The sequence below is a fragment of the Porites lutea genome, chromosome 6 (genome assembly GCF_958299795.1).
Source record: "Porites lutea chromosome 6, jaPorLute2.1, whole genome shotgun sequence".
Taxonomy (NCBI): Eukaryota; Metazoa; Cnidaria; class Anthozoa; order Scleractinia; family Poritidae; genus Porites; species Porites lutea.
This window is the reverse complement of record NC_133206.1, coordinates 11,411,727-11,428,900: the sequence shown is the minus strand read 5'-3', so window position 1 is coordinate 11,428,900 and position 17,174 is coordinate 11,411,727. Positions and strand designations below refer to the sequence as shown.

The 17,174-nt window shown below is 40.0% G+C and overlaps 3 protein-coding genes across 3 annotated transcripts in view; 2 read left to right on the top strand and 1 right to left on the bottom strand.

Annotated features, from left to right (window-relative positions):
- LOC140940068 (uncharacterized) overlaps positions 1–17,174 on the top strand; it is a 66,442-nt gene that overhangs the window by 22,044 nt on the left and 27,224 nt on the right. The gene's annotated exons all lie outside the window — the stretch shown is intronic.
- Positions 1,195–6,375, top strand: LOC140941775 (fascin-2-like). The gene is made up of 2 exons (XM_073390790.1): positions 1,195–2,128; positions 4,610–6,375. Exons 1-2 carry the CDS (start codon positions 1,318–1,320, stop codon positions 5,266–5,268), a joined length of 1,470 nt encoding a protein of 489 aa, XP_073246891.1. The 5' UTR covers positions 1,195–1,317; the 3' UTR covers positions 5,269–6,375.
- LOC140940839 (metabotropic glutamate receptor-like) lies at positions 11,833–15,155 on the bottom strand. The gene has a single exon (XM_073389801.1). It carries the CDS (start codon positions 15,052–15,054, stop codon positions 12,217–12,219), a length of 2,838 nt encoding a protein of 945 aa, XP_073245902.1. The 5' UTR covers positions 15,055–15,155; the 3' UTR covers positions 11,833–12,216.

Sequence of the window (17,174 nt, the reverse complement as noted above, 5' to 3'; positions counted from 1 at the left end):
GTTGTACTCTATGAGTGAGTGCGGTTGCCGTGGAGTCCAACTGTACGGTCACAAATTCAATTCATTGTTGCCTGGGCGAAAGTCTAATAAAAACTGGAGTTACTTGTTTGGACAAGTGATGTGAATGAATCGCGTACGCTGCGGAATATGATTGGTTACAACAAAGAGAGTAGCACACCTACATGTATGTTAAAGGAAAGACGTGGCCGACGACACAATCAATGCTAAAACTCATGATAATAAGTGTAGAACAAAAGGATCATTAATAGAGGATTTAATTTTTTGCAGTACGGTGTTTAAAGGGTCTTTAAGGCTTTGTAATATGGAGTCTTTCGGGCACCCATTAACGGCTTTCATTTGAAAATTTCTGGATTTGCATTCAAGTATTTTAGTAAAATGAAATTGTCTAAATATACTCGCGTGTGTGATACTACTGATTTGCAGCAGTTTTTCGTGCGTGGAACGAGAAGGAATAAGTACGGTGGGTAGATAAAAGAAAGCACGATCATTTTTATCAATTTTAAAATGAAAATCAAAATTAAAATCAATCGCACAATAAGTTATTCAGATCGTGTGTGATGAGAATACACGTCGTAAGACAGACGCTTAGCGATTGTAAACTAAATATTGATTTCCACTTCGTGCCGGCGCAAAGAAAAGTTTTATTAGGGTCCCCCACGGGCTATATGAACTCCTTTGAACATGAACAATATGATGATTTCGTGACTTCGCCCGGATAAAATTGGAGACGTGCCCTTACTGATTGGATCGAATCAGTAGTCAGCAGCGCCATCTGTCGACACTTGAAATGACTTTACAAACCGTCTGGCTCACGAGACATTATCATATCTCAGCGCGTGTAAATGTGCTTATGCGAAAAATGAAAGAGAATGCGAAGCGGGCGTTGCCTCCACGCGGAAATAAAAGCATTTCCAGGTTTTGAGCGCTTAAACAAAGGCTTAAAGGATTGATAACCAGTAATTTTGGATAAAAACAATATACCACAGGATTGTCTCGAAGTCTAATGACAGACAAGAATTTTATACCGACCACATGTTGACAGCTATTAATGATGAATGACGGGCCACGACATGGCTTTTTTCCAATCAAGATGATAGAAGGCGGTCCTCTTATTCGTTTCCTGAAGGCGCGGATGCTAGGCAATTCGAATAGCTACACTCTGTGATCGCACACTTTCCCAATTACACGCTTGGGCGTCATTGATCTCGCTCACTGAATTTCTCAAGCGTTTAAAAAAGTTTTTAGCGACGTTTTACCGATTTCGTACTCGGAATTAGTCAGACGCGCGCAAACGACATGGCTACCAAAACGTTCAGATGGAATTTTGGGCTATTCAACGAAGCCTCGAAAAGATATCTCACGCTCGAGACGTTCGGGTTCAAGTTAAACGTGGACGGGACTGCGCTGAAGAAGAAACAAATGTGGACATTGGAGCAGGAAGAAGGTAGCAATATTTGTTATTTTCGAAGCCACCTCAGCAGATATCTGTCGGCAGATCGCAGAGGCAACATGAAATGCGAGGACGAAGAGCGAGTCGAGGAAGCGAAATTCACTGTCGAGACACAGCCCAGCGGAAAGTGGGCCATAAAAAGTGTACATGGGGCATACTTCGGTGGAACTGGTGATCAGCTTAGATGTGTGGCGAAACCTGGCGCTTCAGAGTTATGGTGTATTCAGCTTGCGATGCACCCACACATCAACCTGATGAGCTCGCGAAGAACGCGCTTCGCTCATCTCAACACCAAGACGGACACGCTCGAAGCCACCGAGATTATACCTTGGGGAGCGGACGCCACGATCACTCTGGAGTTCGACGAAAAAGAGGGGAAATACGCGATCGCAGCGAGCAACAAAAAGTATCTGACGAACGATGGCTCGCTTGTAGAGGATGCCAGTAAGAAGAGTTTGTTCACCATTGAATTCCATGAGGGGGAGGTGGCTTTCAGAACCGACAAGGGTACTTACCTCGCTCCCGTGGGAACAGGAAAGATTCATGCCGGCAAAAACACCACCGTCGGAAAAGACGAACTGTTTGACGTCCAAGATAGCCCACCGCAAATTTCATTCATTGGACCGAAACCAGGCAGGCGACTGTCAATTCACCAAGGTACGAAATTTCTCTATGTAGTGTACAATATTCTGTTGTTTTAGTTTGTGTTTTGTTTCCCACTGAGCTACTTCCGTTGTATTTATTCTATATATACGAAGCCTTACCCCTGTCTATGAATCATTGACATTAACAAGCTCGTTCCGATTTCATTCATAAAAATGCAAATTTTTCTGTGTTTACAGGCCAATCTGCAGGTTTGAAGATGCTTTTGTGTGTCCGTTCTTTATCTTGTTTGTTGTTGACGGTGATTTGAATGGATTAACAAAAATGGCTTTGCACTCGATGAACTTGACCACGTGTAGGTAGAATGTAGCGAGTCTAAAACGTTGCAGTTACAGCAATCGCTTCTACGACGGAATTATTTGGGCGAAAAAAAACAAAACAAAACAAAAGTCATGTTTATGATGAATTTCAAAGAGATTAGACGTCCTGGTTGATTCCACGCGGCGAGAAATTGAAAGCAACTGTGTACATAACAATAATTATTATGCCAGTGACTCTATAAGAACAATAGAACAAAAAAAAACCGATCTTATTATATGACCAACAGTTCTGTAAATTCTGTAAATCGCCGATTAAAATTACTCACGCGGAAAATATGCGTGAAAAGTGTTCATAACTTCTTTCTTTGAAGGATTTTTTCAGCTGCTGGGGTCAACGAAGAAAAATTGTTGATTACTTCTGTGTCGTGTATTTATCTTGAATCTAAGGAATTTTTTCGAATTGTGATCGCTGTTGTAATGTTGATCGATAGATCTTTTTGGTCTCAAATCTCGAGTTTTTAGAACGTGCCAGTATGCAGACACTGTCAAATTAATCCCCATCCCCTTGTGATCATAGTGCTGCAATAGTTTTGTTTTGCCTTATATCTTAATTCATAACCATGATGTCACGCAACAAAAAGCAGAGTTAAATAATGCTAATTGTCATTCTCATTGTTATTTGCTGTCCCTGTTCGTTTCTGAAAATAGAAAACCAATAGAAAATTTACTCTCTGAGTCTCTTTGCCAGACAACTCGCCTAAATTGGCTGATTTTTAATTTCTCATTACTTGTCTTGGAGACAATAATACTAGAACCTGTACAGAGAAAATACATTTTGACCAGTCTGCTTTCCTCCAAAATGCAAGAGCTCAGATATGTCATTATTTGAAGGAGTAAGACCCTTTGTATACAAGCATTCAAGAGTGTAAAGATAACAATGCCAATTTTGTCTGTGATGAAAAAATAATCTTTTTGTTTATGCATTTTTGGCTGTGATTTTCGTTCCATTCCTTTTACCTTAAAAGGCAAAAAATGTAGCTGATAAGCTTATTGATTTAAATTAGTCAAGAATATGGGCATGCAAAATATGATTATATTTCTTTTGTATAACTATGACAAGTTTCAATTGAGATAAATAAAACTTCATCCATGAGACAATATTGTAATTGCTGCATATTTTAAAATGAAGGTTTCAAGTTTGTTTAGAATGAAAGTGAATGAATGCCAAAAGTAAAAATTCATCTGTGAGTTGTGAGCCAACCATTAGTTAGGCTGATAATACAAAAAAATAACAGCTGACTACATAAATAATATGTTCATGCACTTCTGTGGCTGCCTAAGGGCATAAGATACTGGTCTAGGGTAATATGAATTTTTAGAATAATATATTTCAAGACAAAAATGATTAGAAGACCAAATCACCTTCCCTTACAATGTAGTTTATTCAATTAAGAATAGTTTTTGCCTCTTTGAACAATATCAAGATCAATATGACAATTTTTTGGGGGAATTTTTTCTGTAAGATATTCATTTGACCATTTGCTTACTTTGATCAATTTGCTTGTTTAATTTCCCTGTTGCCAAAGCTCTGTCACTATAACTGTCATGTAAAGAAGAAAAAAATATTAGAAAATTATCTGACCAACTTTTAACATTACAAAGTGGCTCTGAGGGTATATGCTTTGGCTGTTCAAGCCATTTTTTTAAGTTGGTGAAGTTTATTTAGGGAATGATCGATCAGTATTGGTTTCCATCTTTTTCTTTTACATATTTTGGTTTTCAATTTTTTCAAGAGGTAAACATTTTTTTGCTGGTTTCAATCAATTTGTTTTTGTTTCTAGTTTTGCTGTTTTGGTCCATTTGTGAAAAGTTACAATTTTGGCATAGTTTAAAATCGGTTATAGTTACAGCAGCTACAGGTTCACTTGAAAACAAGAGAGCTGAAAATTCTGAAGTTGCCCTACATTTGCTGGTTACTGTTTTTTTGTGTGTTGGGGGGGGGGGGGGGGTTAATTGTGAGTTTGTGGTTTACGAACCCATGTAATGGACAGGGTTGATAGAGTTCATTGTCAGTTTTCAGTGTGAACTATGGCATTCGAGATATAATGCCAGAAGGCCTTTCTCTTGTCAGAACAAATCACTTAATCCAGTGGTTAAAACTTGTATGTTTTAGATTTGATCTTGTTAGTAAACCCATACCGTTCCTTCTTTTTAGGCATGGATGTGATTCTTGATCGCCGTGGTGAACTTGAAGACACAGAGATCTTCCAGTTGGAATTTGACAAATCAAGCAAGAAAGTAGCAGTTCGTGGCTCAACTGGAAAGTACTGGGTTTTGGGTGACAAGGGCATGACAGCATCAGCCGACAAGCCTGGACCTAACTCCTGGTTTGAGCTTGAATGGCACGGTAAACAGATTGTATTCAAATCCCACACTGGCAAGTACATTACAGGCAAAGACAATGGTCATCTTATTGAAGGTGGTGATGAGATTGATGAGGAGAGAGGATATCACATTCCAGAGCTTATCAATAGGCCAATGCTGGTTCTCCGTGGTGATTTTGGTTTTGTCCGTGTTGGAGGCAAAGATAAAATTGAGAGCAATCAGTCAAAATATGATGTCTTCCATATGAAATGCGACAAAGGAATGTATAAGATCAGCACTGATTCAGGAAAATTCTGGTGTAGTGATGAGAAGTTTAACATCACCCTGTCAGCTGATGAAAGTGGTGCCAGCGAGTATAATATTGAACTTCCTCAGTACAACAGAATAGCGATTAAGGCTGCCAATGGTTGCTACATCCAGGGTCACCAGAATGGATCGTTTGCAGCCACAGCGAAAGAAATTGGAAAAGCTGCTTTATGGGAATACTAATTATCAGGAGTGGAAATGCATTTATTTCACATTTTGGCAATATTTTTGAAAACAGCAATTCAAAACTAATATTAAATTTCTAAAAAATACAAAGCAGTGTAAGGAAACCTTTTTATGTACTCATGGCTGCAAATAGTTTCTTATTTAGTTGGACAAACCAGAAAAGTCCATGAGCATAACTTGTTAAATATCTTGAACTACAAGTTAAGTCTGTGGTTTCGAAAGTGATGGTCTCCAGTTTTTGATCTGTCCTAGGCTTGATTACCCGCTGCTGTTTGGGAAATGAGACTGTACTATCAGAAATTGAGCCTACATTTGTCCAATCATTACACCCAACGGCATGTAGTTGTTTGCACTAAATTGTAGCCAGACATTTCTTGATGACTGGCTGTTATTTGCAGCAATGGGTACCAGTCTAAACAAATTTTTATTGAGTAACTTGTTACAAACTGTTTATGTAATCAACAAGATGGTAATTATATTGAGCCTGTGCATTACTGGTAAAGGTTAGTTATTTTTTCTTGGGACAGGATCATTTCAAGTGTCCATAGTTAACCTGTGCACTTTCACTCAGATTTATTTGCTATCCATAATTTGAAAATTAGATTTACTATTTTATAAAATTTATTTGTCAAATTAAAACTTAAGCACTATGTCAGCCCTAATAAACTAGTGTAGATCAAAGCAATGAATTTCTACTTGAAGGATTAAACTTCTCTTTCTACAAAGTATCTGCAAAGATTAAAACCAAGAATTTTTTTCCTGAGGAAATTATATTAAAAATTTGAAAATAATTATTGTCCGTCAACACTCCAAAAAAAATTACAAAAAGCAAAAAAGTAAAACAAACAAATCCTTCATGAGTGAGTTGCTGAAAAGATGCTGAATATGCCCAAGTTAAGTGGCCAACAATTGCTGTGTTTTCTTTTTGCGTTGTTACTCCCACTGATATAAGCATTAACTGTTCATGCCACAACCAGTGTTATGAGCGTTTTTGGAGAAAAAGAAATTTGTGAGTGATTCTTGTGCCTTAAATGTGCAGAAGAGTGGTATGTTAACTTATTTGTTTGACTTGAATAAAATCACTGCCATTTATATTTGTTTAGTGACCAGAGAGTACTTGAGTGGGAGGAATATGAATAATACATAAGTTTTTTAAAAAACTCTGTCAAGTTTGTAACCATAGGCAACAACTGCTCTTCCAAAAATTAGTACATGTAAGTGAGGCTGTATGAGATGGCTGAGAAATATAAGACAGCAATGTGTATTATTTGCATAACTCTGAGTTGTCCTTCATTGGTAGTTGCCAGGTCTGGGAGAGGGTGTTTTATATTCCTGTGGTTTTGTGAATACCCCTTAATAACCAAGAGTGAGGTCATTAGAGGGAAATCTCAGACAGAGGTCAATACATCAAGGCCTATGTCTAAGATTTCCCTGTATTATGACCGAACGGGTGAGGTTATTAAAGTTATTTATTATATGGCCTTTTTAGAGCTATTAGTATAAAACAGCGGAAGTAATTGAGCCAACGATCAATTAAAACCAACAACTGGTCAATGGGTAACTTTAAAAAACATGTCACCTCAATGAGTTGCACACTTGAGACCACGACACAGTCATGTGATAATGGTCAGTGGATACCCTTTTATGGACAGCTGTTAATTAACCATAACATAGATGCCCACTATCAAGTTAAAGACAGCTTGTATATGCCTTGGACACCTAGAGCATAATGCCCGGTCATTACAAGGAAAGCTTGCCCGCAGCCAATCAGAGAGCATGTACTAATGTGGCCATATTATAATGAACCATAATGTTCCAAGCAAGCTCCCTTGCACTAACTTACTGAGGAAGTTTGAGGGACATACCTTGCACTACTTCAGAATCAAGCTTAGTGCAGTGTTCCCCTCTTTTTAATGTTACTTTAATCCAGTTTTTCAAACTGTGTGGAGCCTGCTATCTTGTACTTTTGCAACCTCATTCCCAAGTTCTCTCTTCTACCCCTCTCTTGCTCCGCAGGCGCGGGTGGGAGAGAACCCTGGAAACGAGGTTGGTACTTTTGTTGTAGTTGTTGTGGTGCAACAATGTTGTTGTAGTGCTGGTTCTTTCCCTCGCTGACTTCCCCCAACCCGGTACCGACATGCCAAGCTCCTTTTTTGGGGGTTTTACTGAAAAGAATTTTCTATCTCTGTGCTCCAGTTTAACCAGCAGCTAAAATCAGTAGGGCAATTTCTGTATTTAAACACCTTATTTTCAGACTTTTGAAAACTATAAAAAACTATAATTTGTGTCGTTACCAACTGTTTAGGGAGTCGGCATTAAAGCGATGAGTCAAGTGATATTCCATAAGTAGCTACAGTATTTGATATGTCATTTGTTTGTGTCAAACTTCAATGTGATTTGGTTATGACATAACAGCTATAACATAAGCAACAACCTTCGTTTGAAATACTGAGGTCATTAACTTTCATTTCACAAAGTAGACACCACACTCATCGCCACAAATAGAACCTTGTTTTCAAGTGCAGCAGTATTTTTTTAAAGGAGTGTTACAGTGGATACGTGTCTGTAATGAAAAAAAAAATCTTCAAACGTATTGACGCGAGGACACCTTAGATTTTAGGCAGGTTATTTTCAATCTGTTTGTTTGACTTTGGGGATGTTTGCTCAACTTTTTGGCATAAGTGCAAAAGTAGCCTCGATGCTCGCTTCGCGCCTTTTTTTGGCGTGTTCTATTTTGCTTTGAGAGAAATCTAAAGGCCCTCAATAGCGTAGCATAACCACGTTTATCCGCTAGGAAATCGTAGTAAAATCTTTAACTCCATACAAAGTATTAAGGTTAAAAACTTAGCTGAGCGTGAGTTAATTCTGCCGACAGCGGTGAATATGAGGCTAAACGTGAGACGTCAAAAATGGATGAAAAGAAATATTCTAGTACGAGTAAACTGGTAAAGTTAGTTTTCTGTCTTTTTAATATGATAAACGAGCAAGGCTTACCTTTAAACAATGACGAATGTGACTTTTTCAATCATACACGCTGACTGTCCTCCTAAACGTGCAAAATTTCCTGGACGACCATTCGCGCCTCGAACTGCGCACCCGTAAAGGAAAGAATCTCGTTTTAAAACATTCTCGACCCCAGTGCTTACGGGTTTGGGAATGGGAGTATATCTCTTGATCTCTCTCCTCTACAGAAGAGCTCTGGGTCGAGATTGATTTTAAAATATTGTCGGTTACTCGAAAGTCCCGAAAAGTTGTTTTAGGTTTATAAAAAAAAGGCATAAGGCCAGAGGCTCTGGTGACGAAAATACCATTGGGTAGCTTAGAAAACGAAAGTATCGTGGCTTGTTTACTAGAGATTCTCTCCCTCATTTGTGTTTTATTAAAGGGTCACTTATATGCTTTGGACCTTTAACGTCTCCTACGCAGAAAAACTAGTTATTCTAGGAAATTTATGTTAAGACCTAAACTGCGCGCACAGCAGCAAAACAGGATTACAACAGAAACAATGCGAATAGGCCTGTCTAGCCGATCACAGAGCGCGAAAAAGGGGTACGAAGCGGCACACGAGTGTAAACGACTCACCGATCAAGCCATAACTCAATCAAAACAATTACGTTTACGTGAAAGTACTATCTATGAGGTTAGAAACACAATACATGTCCTTCAGTATAAAAGACTATAGGAGCGTTAAGAATGAGAAACGCACGAAACAGGAAAAAAAATTCAGCTTTAGAAAGACGACATTCGCAGCTATATGCCCATATAAATAATGCACTAGCAAATTCCAGGGGTAGGGACACTGAAACAACTAAATACCCCCAAGAGGGGGTGAAAATAGGATGGCAAATGCCCCACCCCGGGGATCGTCTCCAATCAGCTCACGGTGCTGACCAGACAGCAACAGTTCGATCCGAATTCATTGCACAGTAGACAAAAATGGTAGAGTAATGCCACTTTCAGCATTTTAATGTACGACTTTTTGTTTCTGTGTGTCTGCCTCTCCTTCTTTTAACTATTTTTGTTAGAAACTTGAGTCGAGGGTAGAGTGTGGGCGTTCTCGGCGAGTCTCTCTCGGGTAGAGTCCCGGGTTGACCGAGCCAAAAACACAAAGGCACTTGGCTGACTAAACCGGTATTGTTTTCTTTCTGAATGATAGCAAGTTGAGAAAAAAATTTAGGCCCACCTTTAACCAAAAGAAAGCGAAACTAAACCAATAAAACAATTTAATACTTTCGACTTTTTAAAGAAAAATTATGATAAATTGCAACCTAAGGTATTGTACGACTAATACAATCGCAGTGCGTAACTCATAAATTGTATATCTGACCAAACAGTTGACTCTGATAGCTAAAACAGGTGCGCACACGTCAATTTCGTGCCCAGGGCGTTTCCTCTGGAAAACAGGACGAAGCGAGAACTTGAGACCCGGACATCGGCGCGCTCACGTGTCTCACGAGGAACCATCAAGAGAAAACCCGCCCTGGGGGCGATTTTGGTGTCACTATGGTTATAGGGGACTGGTTCTGCTGAGAAGATGCGGGTAGTGTTTTCTCGCATCGTACAAAAAGAAAATTAATTCAGTGACTGAAACAGTTGTACCGTCATGGTCAAATTGAACCTTAATAATTCGACCTCTTTAGACGATCTTTTTGGTTTATACATGTACTTATAACAAATTCTTTTGGATCCCGAAGGCCAAACAAATAATTATGGGCTCTCTGTTAGGGAGCAAAACTATTTTTAATTACTCCAGGGAAGTCTGGTGAGTGTATATTTTATAGTGCGACTACAAACACCGAGACAACTTAAAAAGAAAGAGAAAAAAACTCACAATCAGATTAAAGAAAGTCACACTAAAGTTGTTTGAAACCAATCATCGGTCTCGACGTAAACGATTGGCTAAATGATTTTTGTTGAGATTCATGTATTCCTCGCTTGACTGATTGGTAAGTCTTGTCTACTAAGTAGCACCGGCTACCGCATGTAGTCGCACCGAAACAGTAACTTTGATTTTTTTGGGTCCTTTACGTACTATAGGCATTCTTATAAACTGACTAATAATGGTAATAGAATTGAATGGATAAATCAATTCGGTCGATCTGTGATTATACGGTAACCGGTCAAATCACCCGGCAGTCATCTCGTCCGAAGTTATATCGCCCAAAACCAGAGTCATGTCGCCCCAAAATTTTTAGTCAAGTCGCTCGAAATTTTAATAAAGAGTGTATGTATTATATCTCGTTCTGTAATATGAGCGATAATGAGACAAAACAAGCAAGGTAATTGTGTAATCAAGTTTCGTTCGTTAAGCAATGATGCTATGGTGAGACGAAACAGGCGGGATGTATGTGTATCACATCCCGTTCTTTATGGGATGAAGAGACGAAACAAGCGAGATGAATGCGTAACAGATCTCGTTTCTTTGAGCCTTGATGAAACGAAACAAGCACGTCAAATGAGTAACATATCCTGTTCTTAAAGGTTTGATGAAACGAAACAAGCGCGATTAAGATGTTAGGACGTTGCTGAGCACGAAAACATTTCGGGCGACTTGACCGTAAACTGAGTGTACGCGTCAAAATCGGAAGACCTCGTATACTCAGAGTCCGATCACGAGTATGACTGACGGAAACAATCGGACGACTCGAAGTTCTGTCACCAATTAATCATAACTAAAACAAACTAAAAACTTGGAATAACAATTGTTGTTAATTATAACTTTTTTATAATTAAAACACAAGGTCCCTACAAATTTCCCCAGAATTTTCGCTTGATGTGAAAAAGAACTTCAAATGCAAATGTCCTATTACAGCGCGCGGCCGCGCGAGATTGAAAATAGCAATACTTCACTTTTTAATAGCATAATATTTGCTAAAACGTCGTCTTAATATCTGCCGAAGATAAACAGCAAATATCTTCGGCTATTAAAATGAATATAAAATCAAAGAAACTTTTTTTTTCTTAAAAAAGATTATAGTACACAATTTGCTGACTGACTGACACAAATCGGAAAGAAATGATTGTTAGTAATGTCTGTCCCATATCAACAAGTAGTGTTTACTGTTCCTCGGCCCTCTTGCATTGGGACACCATTAAAACTACTAATACGTTAATTTTTGGAGGCAAGGAGTGATATTTTAACTTAGAAGAGGAAAATATAAAAAAGAGAACTCTCGCCCAGTTTATGGAATCCAAGCTATCTTTGGATTCTGGAGTCCACGCCGTGGATTCCGGATTCTAGATTCTTTGTCAGTGGAACTTGGATTCTGGATTCCAAATGTTAGTGGATTCCGGATTCCTTGCGCTACATTCGAATTCCAAAGCCCAGGATTTTGGATTCCACATGCAAAATTTCCCAGATTCTGGAATCGGGATTCTGTCACCTGGGGCGAAACCTCTCATATTCCTCGGCTATAATCCGCCCTACGGAAAAAGATGGCGGCTGAACATTTTACCACAATTCCTTTCGAACGTAACACGGGCAATTACACATAAAGTCATAATTTTTTTTTTTTTTTTGGGGGGGGGGGGGCGGGGGCAAATTCGTCCTTGTTATATAGCAACATTGCCTATCCTAGGTTTGAAGTTTATAAAACTTTCTTTGTGCGTTTTTATGAGCAATTTTATGGTTTTCATGCGCTAAGAACTGTAGGTAAATGTACCAGCCGCCATCATTTTAAGTACGGTGGATTCCTAAGGATCAATTCTCGCAGATTTGCTTACGGCTGGATAGTGCAATTTTGCTACTAAAATTATAGATTACAATATTTCTATAATTAATTTTCACTGTTTATGGCACACGTCTAAGAATTGATGAGTACCAAAACCATCGCTTATTGACAAAATTGGAATACGGTTACCTATGCTTTTTGCTACTAACATTTGCAAATCTAAACGCAATGCGATAGGAAATTAAAACCTAGTGTCGCGTCCAATCTTTGGCTGTCACACGTCTGTGTCACTTATAAGTTCTTGTAACTCATTTTCATTCGGGTCTCCGCTGTCCTTGACCTTCCCATCAGTCTCCTTGGCTGTACTGGCCAGGTTACCTCGCTTTTGTATGACAGGTGACTCCTCTTCTGAGAGGCCCACCGTAGCTTTTACCTGCGTCTTCACATACATGGCCCAGGGTGAAACGTCCGACTGATTTTTCTCTGGCTGAAACACGATGACGTACCATTTGGGGAGGTAGATGCATACCAGAATATTAACAGCGAACAGCAAATCCACGAAAGCTAAGCCCCAGATCTTCCCCTTCCCGACCACACCATGGCCGACGACGATGTAAAAGAAACAGATTGCGTACCAGTTAAAAACACATAAAGACGTCCACCGCACTTCCATGTCATTCTCCGGGGAAATCTCCTCACTCAGGGATAGGACAGAGTACAGTGTCGCCATCACCATGATGTAGAATATGACAAATAAAAAGCCCCAGCCACTGTGTAACGAGCACTCAATGTAGACAGTAAAAGGGTCGTCCGTTGGGAATCGCACGATCTCGTTCGGTAGTAGCACCGCTAGGACAATTATTACTGCCACGTGGAGAATGACTGTTCCTATAGCAACGGCTATGCGCGGGGTAAATATGCAGTTACCCCAACTTTCTTTAACTTGACCGTCAGAGTCATAGAACTTATTGTCAACATAAACGCATTTGGATATCAAGGCTGCCAAAGGAATGCCAAGTGCCAGAATGAAGAAGCCGCGGTATCCCTCGCATGAGGTTTCGGTGGGCTTGCTAAGAAGAGGGATAGGAATTAGGAAGAGTAAAATTACCAGCGGCAACAGGATCAAAAGGGCATTCTTAGCTCGGCGCATGACCGGTGTTTCTCTGTTCTTGAATAGCACCACCGCAACATAAATACTGAAACAGATACCCGCTACCATCAAGAACAGCATCACAAGACTGCCAGCATCGCTCCAGTACGCATAGTCTTCAAACTGTTTAACACAGTCGTCCTTTGCGTTATTGGCAGTGTAACCAGTTGGACATACTGTGCAAGTTGTTGAGTCTTCCGTCCTGCTCACAGAATTTTCTTCGCAATTTAAACAGTGCCAGCAACACTCGCGTTCTCCTCGGGTTTCTTTAAATGCTTTATATGATCCGGGTTTGCAAGGCTCGTGGCAAACAGACGTCGGTGCCTCGTTCCCTTTCGTGTTCCATTTGATGTTCTTTGAGGGTCTTTGAGGATTCAGTTTGGGAGAGTCTGTTCCCGATTTCTCCCAGGTTCCCACGTAAGATGGCTGAAGTTTAGACTTCTCGGCCTGCGTAACCACAGAACTATTTGAAGTTTTTTGAAGAATCGAGATCTTGTACTTTATTTGATTCAAGTTCCTCTGGCTATTGAAACTGATCTGGTGACCACTGAGGCTTTCAAAATTCACATGCTGAATATATTTATAAAAATCGTGTGTTTCCGGACAATTGCTCTTGCACTTTTCCCTGGCAGCTAGGGCATGCGCGACAGCAAAAATTGAGTCGATGGTGCAAGTTGCACTGTCTGCCATAGACTTCAACTTGTTTACAATCTCCTCCAGTTTAGTCTTGTTGACATTACAGGGCGGATTGCTGCACTGGGACGTAGTGGGAGCATTAGGTGTGGAAGGAGGGGCTGTTGATGAGGAAAGAGTTGTGTTAGGGACGTTCGTGGTCGCGTTAGTATTGGAAGAAGCGTTCGATTGAACAGAGCTAGGGGCCTGGGCCTGGGTTGGTGTGCTTGTTGTCATTACGGTAGATGTATCATCAGGAGAAGTAGACACTGAACTTGGTGTGGCCACAATCTGCATGATCCATTTGTTTCGTTCCGGAGTAGTGAGAAGGTCTTGTAAAAAAGCTTTAAACCCGACGATCGATACTGAGGTGCCTACCTTTAACATCCCTTGAGCAGCGGTATTGTCATTTGCAAAGGTTGCCTCGTTATCCCAGGACGCATGGCTAACCACCCACGTAAGATCGCTTACTTTCTGCATGAACGCCTCGTCAATAATGTCCTTGAATATACTCTTCGACGTTAGCATTACAATGACTGAAAAATTTTTCTCCGCCTTTAAAGACGTAATGAATTCCTGGATTTGTGCAGCGCTCGAGTTGGTTGCTAGCGAGTATTTCCATGCGGTGCAGACCATCTTTTTGTTAGCCTCCTGCTGTAAAATGTCCGCTCTATATTTTCCTTCAGCGCTGTCATCGTAAACAATGCCAACGTAAGTCCATTTATAATGCGCAGCCAAATCAACAATCGCTTGTAAATTGGTCTTGTCTCTTGCGATGGGGTGAAAAATAAAGTTGGTTTCGGTCATTAGGTCCAGCTTATTCTCAGCTTGGAACGTTGAAGAGATGCAGCTCATGTGTGGCGTTAAACTGCTAAACAGAAGCAGCAAGGCCCGGTGGTATTCCGGTCGTTGCTGCGGGAGATCGCCCACGGCTGCCGCAAGGAGTTGGTCCTCCGGTCTTTCCGTATTCACCACTAAATCCATTGCAGCCATCTCGGGGCGTGGGCATGTGTCCCATATATCGCACCCCAAGGTCGATTTCAGTTTTAAATGTTTTTTGCTATTTATTTCTTTTAAGGCAAACAGAATAGCTTCGACAGTCAAGATACCTCGAAGGTTCGGCGAGACGCATGCGTCCCCTCTTCCTTTCTCGTGTACCGCTACGAGACCGCCGATGATTGCGTCGCCTTTGATTTTTAAAGATCCACCTGCTGACGCAATATTTACAGCTTGTAAAATGAAACAAACGAAGAGAGCGAAGAAAACAACACTTTGGAAATAATTGTCCATTTTGTTTCCTCTTCTAGTCCAAGGGATTCGAACCAGGTCTGTTTGGTTATACCGTAGAAATAATTATAAAAGTGGGGTCGAGATTATGCAAACACCGTGGCTACACTTCTCGGTACCTGCGGAAGCCAAAAATAAAACCCCTGTAAATGACAATGGGCACCTTTTTTCAAACTTAACTTAACTTATGATAATAATTAAACAATCTGGACGATTAAATGAGCGGCAAATTGATGTTTTAAGGTTGACCATTTTAAAGTCGTTTTTACGTTATCATGGTACTTACATATGCAGACGTACCTTGAAGCTAAGTCATCGATAAGTCAGTTTGTCTAATGTATATGGTAACAGTAATGGCCTAGTATATATAAACCTGTTTCTTCTCTAGCAGTACTACAGAGCACCACAGTTAACTCTTAATCCCTGTTTTCTTACACCCAAGTGAGTTGTCAGCTTTGTGACAATCACAGATCACTTAGTCTAGATGAGGACAATTTGCATTTAACCCCAAACAAACATAATAAAGGCTATTATCATAAGCTCATCTTGCCACGAAAGACCTGTGGGCAGCTGCTCATTCATTTTTAAAAATATAAAAAGAAAATTAACTTATTTTCACTCCCGATTTTGCTTTGTTGTGCTCAACGGCCCGTATTTTACGAGATATGGTAAATATTTCGAAATTACGAATCCAGACCAGGCTGCCAGTTCTGGAGGACCTCTTGGCTAGTTCACGCAAGCGCCCTCTGGAGTCATTTCTCTCCGGCTGTGACATAACACAAAAAAACTATCGAGACTCTTTAAAACCACAGCGACTTAGCAAATAGAAAGATATCAAAACAAATGTAAACACAGAATTAAGAAAGAAAGATCAATCACTGCGAATTAAATTAAATGGAGTACTTGCAGGTCTTGGTTCGGCTTAAGACGATATGCTAACAATCGTTTTTTCGCATGATCATACTCAGTCTCGAAAGTATTGTGGCTGGTTTTAACTGTGGTCAACATAATGCCTGTATGAGAGATAGGATAGAAAACATTGCGGCTTTGAAGTGAAACTTTCAAATATTTACTCGCCGGACAAAGCGGTGGACTGCGAGAAGACGCTGTGCCTTTGTTGTTCATCGCTCAGGATCCTAGCGAGGGGTCAGTGTACAAAGGAGGGGGCTCTCTGTTTGGGGGCGAGACTCTTGAAAGTCACTCACTAAACAACAGTGGTCAAGTCGCGGCCAAAAAAAACACATATAACGAAACGAAATAACAAACAACGATTCACACGAAATAACGTCTTTTAATTCTCTTCTTACTTGACGATTTTATGCTTAGCAGATTAGATCACGGATTTGCGCCGTTGAACAAACTCAAATAGTATTCAGACAGTACAATTTGTGTATCAGGAAAATAGTGCCAAAGAGATCTAATTTTTAAAGCTTTTACGGAACAGCCGCAAAAATTTCCTCTGAAAAGAAAGACCAGACATCATCCCCAGAGTAAACAGATAAGAGCACTCTATTTTTGATCGAAAAGTTTGGTCATATGAAAACAAGAGAGCAAGCTTGAAGCCGTGTTTGAACTGATGTCTGAAGATAATAACTGGGCCAAAACAGCTCGGCTCCATCAATTTGGCGAAGGCGTGGCCTACCTTTTTCTAGAAAAATCGCTGCCTATTAGCCTAAACAACTTGTTTTGTTTCGTATGCTAAACAGAAAATGATAACGCTTGGAAGAGTATTACTAGATAACACTTCTGGGCCCATAAATTGTTATTGTCGGTGTAGAGATTTTAAGCAAGAACACCTTATTAACTAAGCGAAAGAAAGGCTTTTTATAAACCAACAACAACCAACATAATCGTGGCAAAAATTTGTATGGGAAGATAAAGATTTTGAGAGCAGAAGTTCGTTTGAAGATTGAGATCTAGCGATTTGTTTTTCACTCCGGTGACAGTCACTGAAATAACAAGAGATAAAAACTAGGGTGGCAGGAGAAAACTTGACAAAACTCATGCATGGCAGGTCAACTAAGAAAGGTATGAAAGGATGGGATGAAGTGACAAGCTCAACTCAACGCGAATTTGTTACTTGATCATACTGGCGTGGTTGACGAAACACTTTTGATTATGAG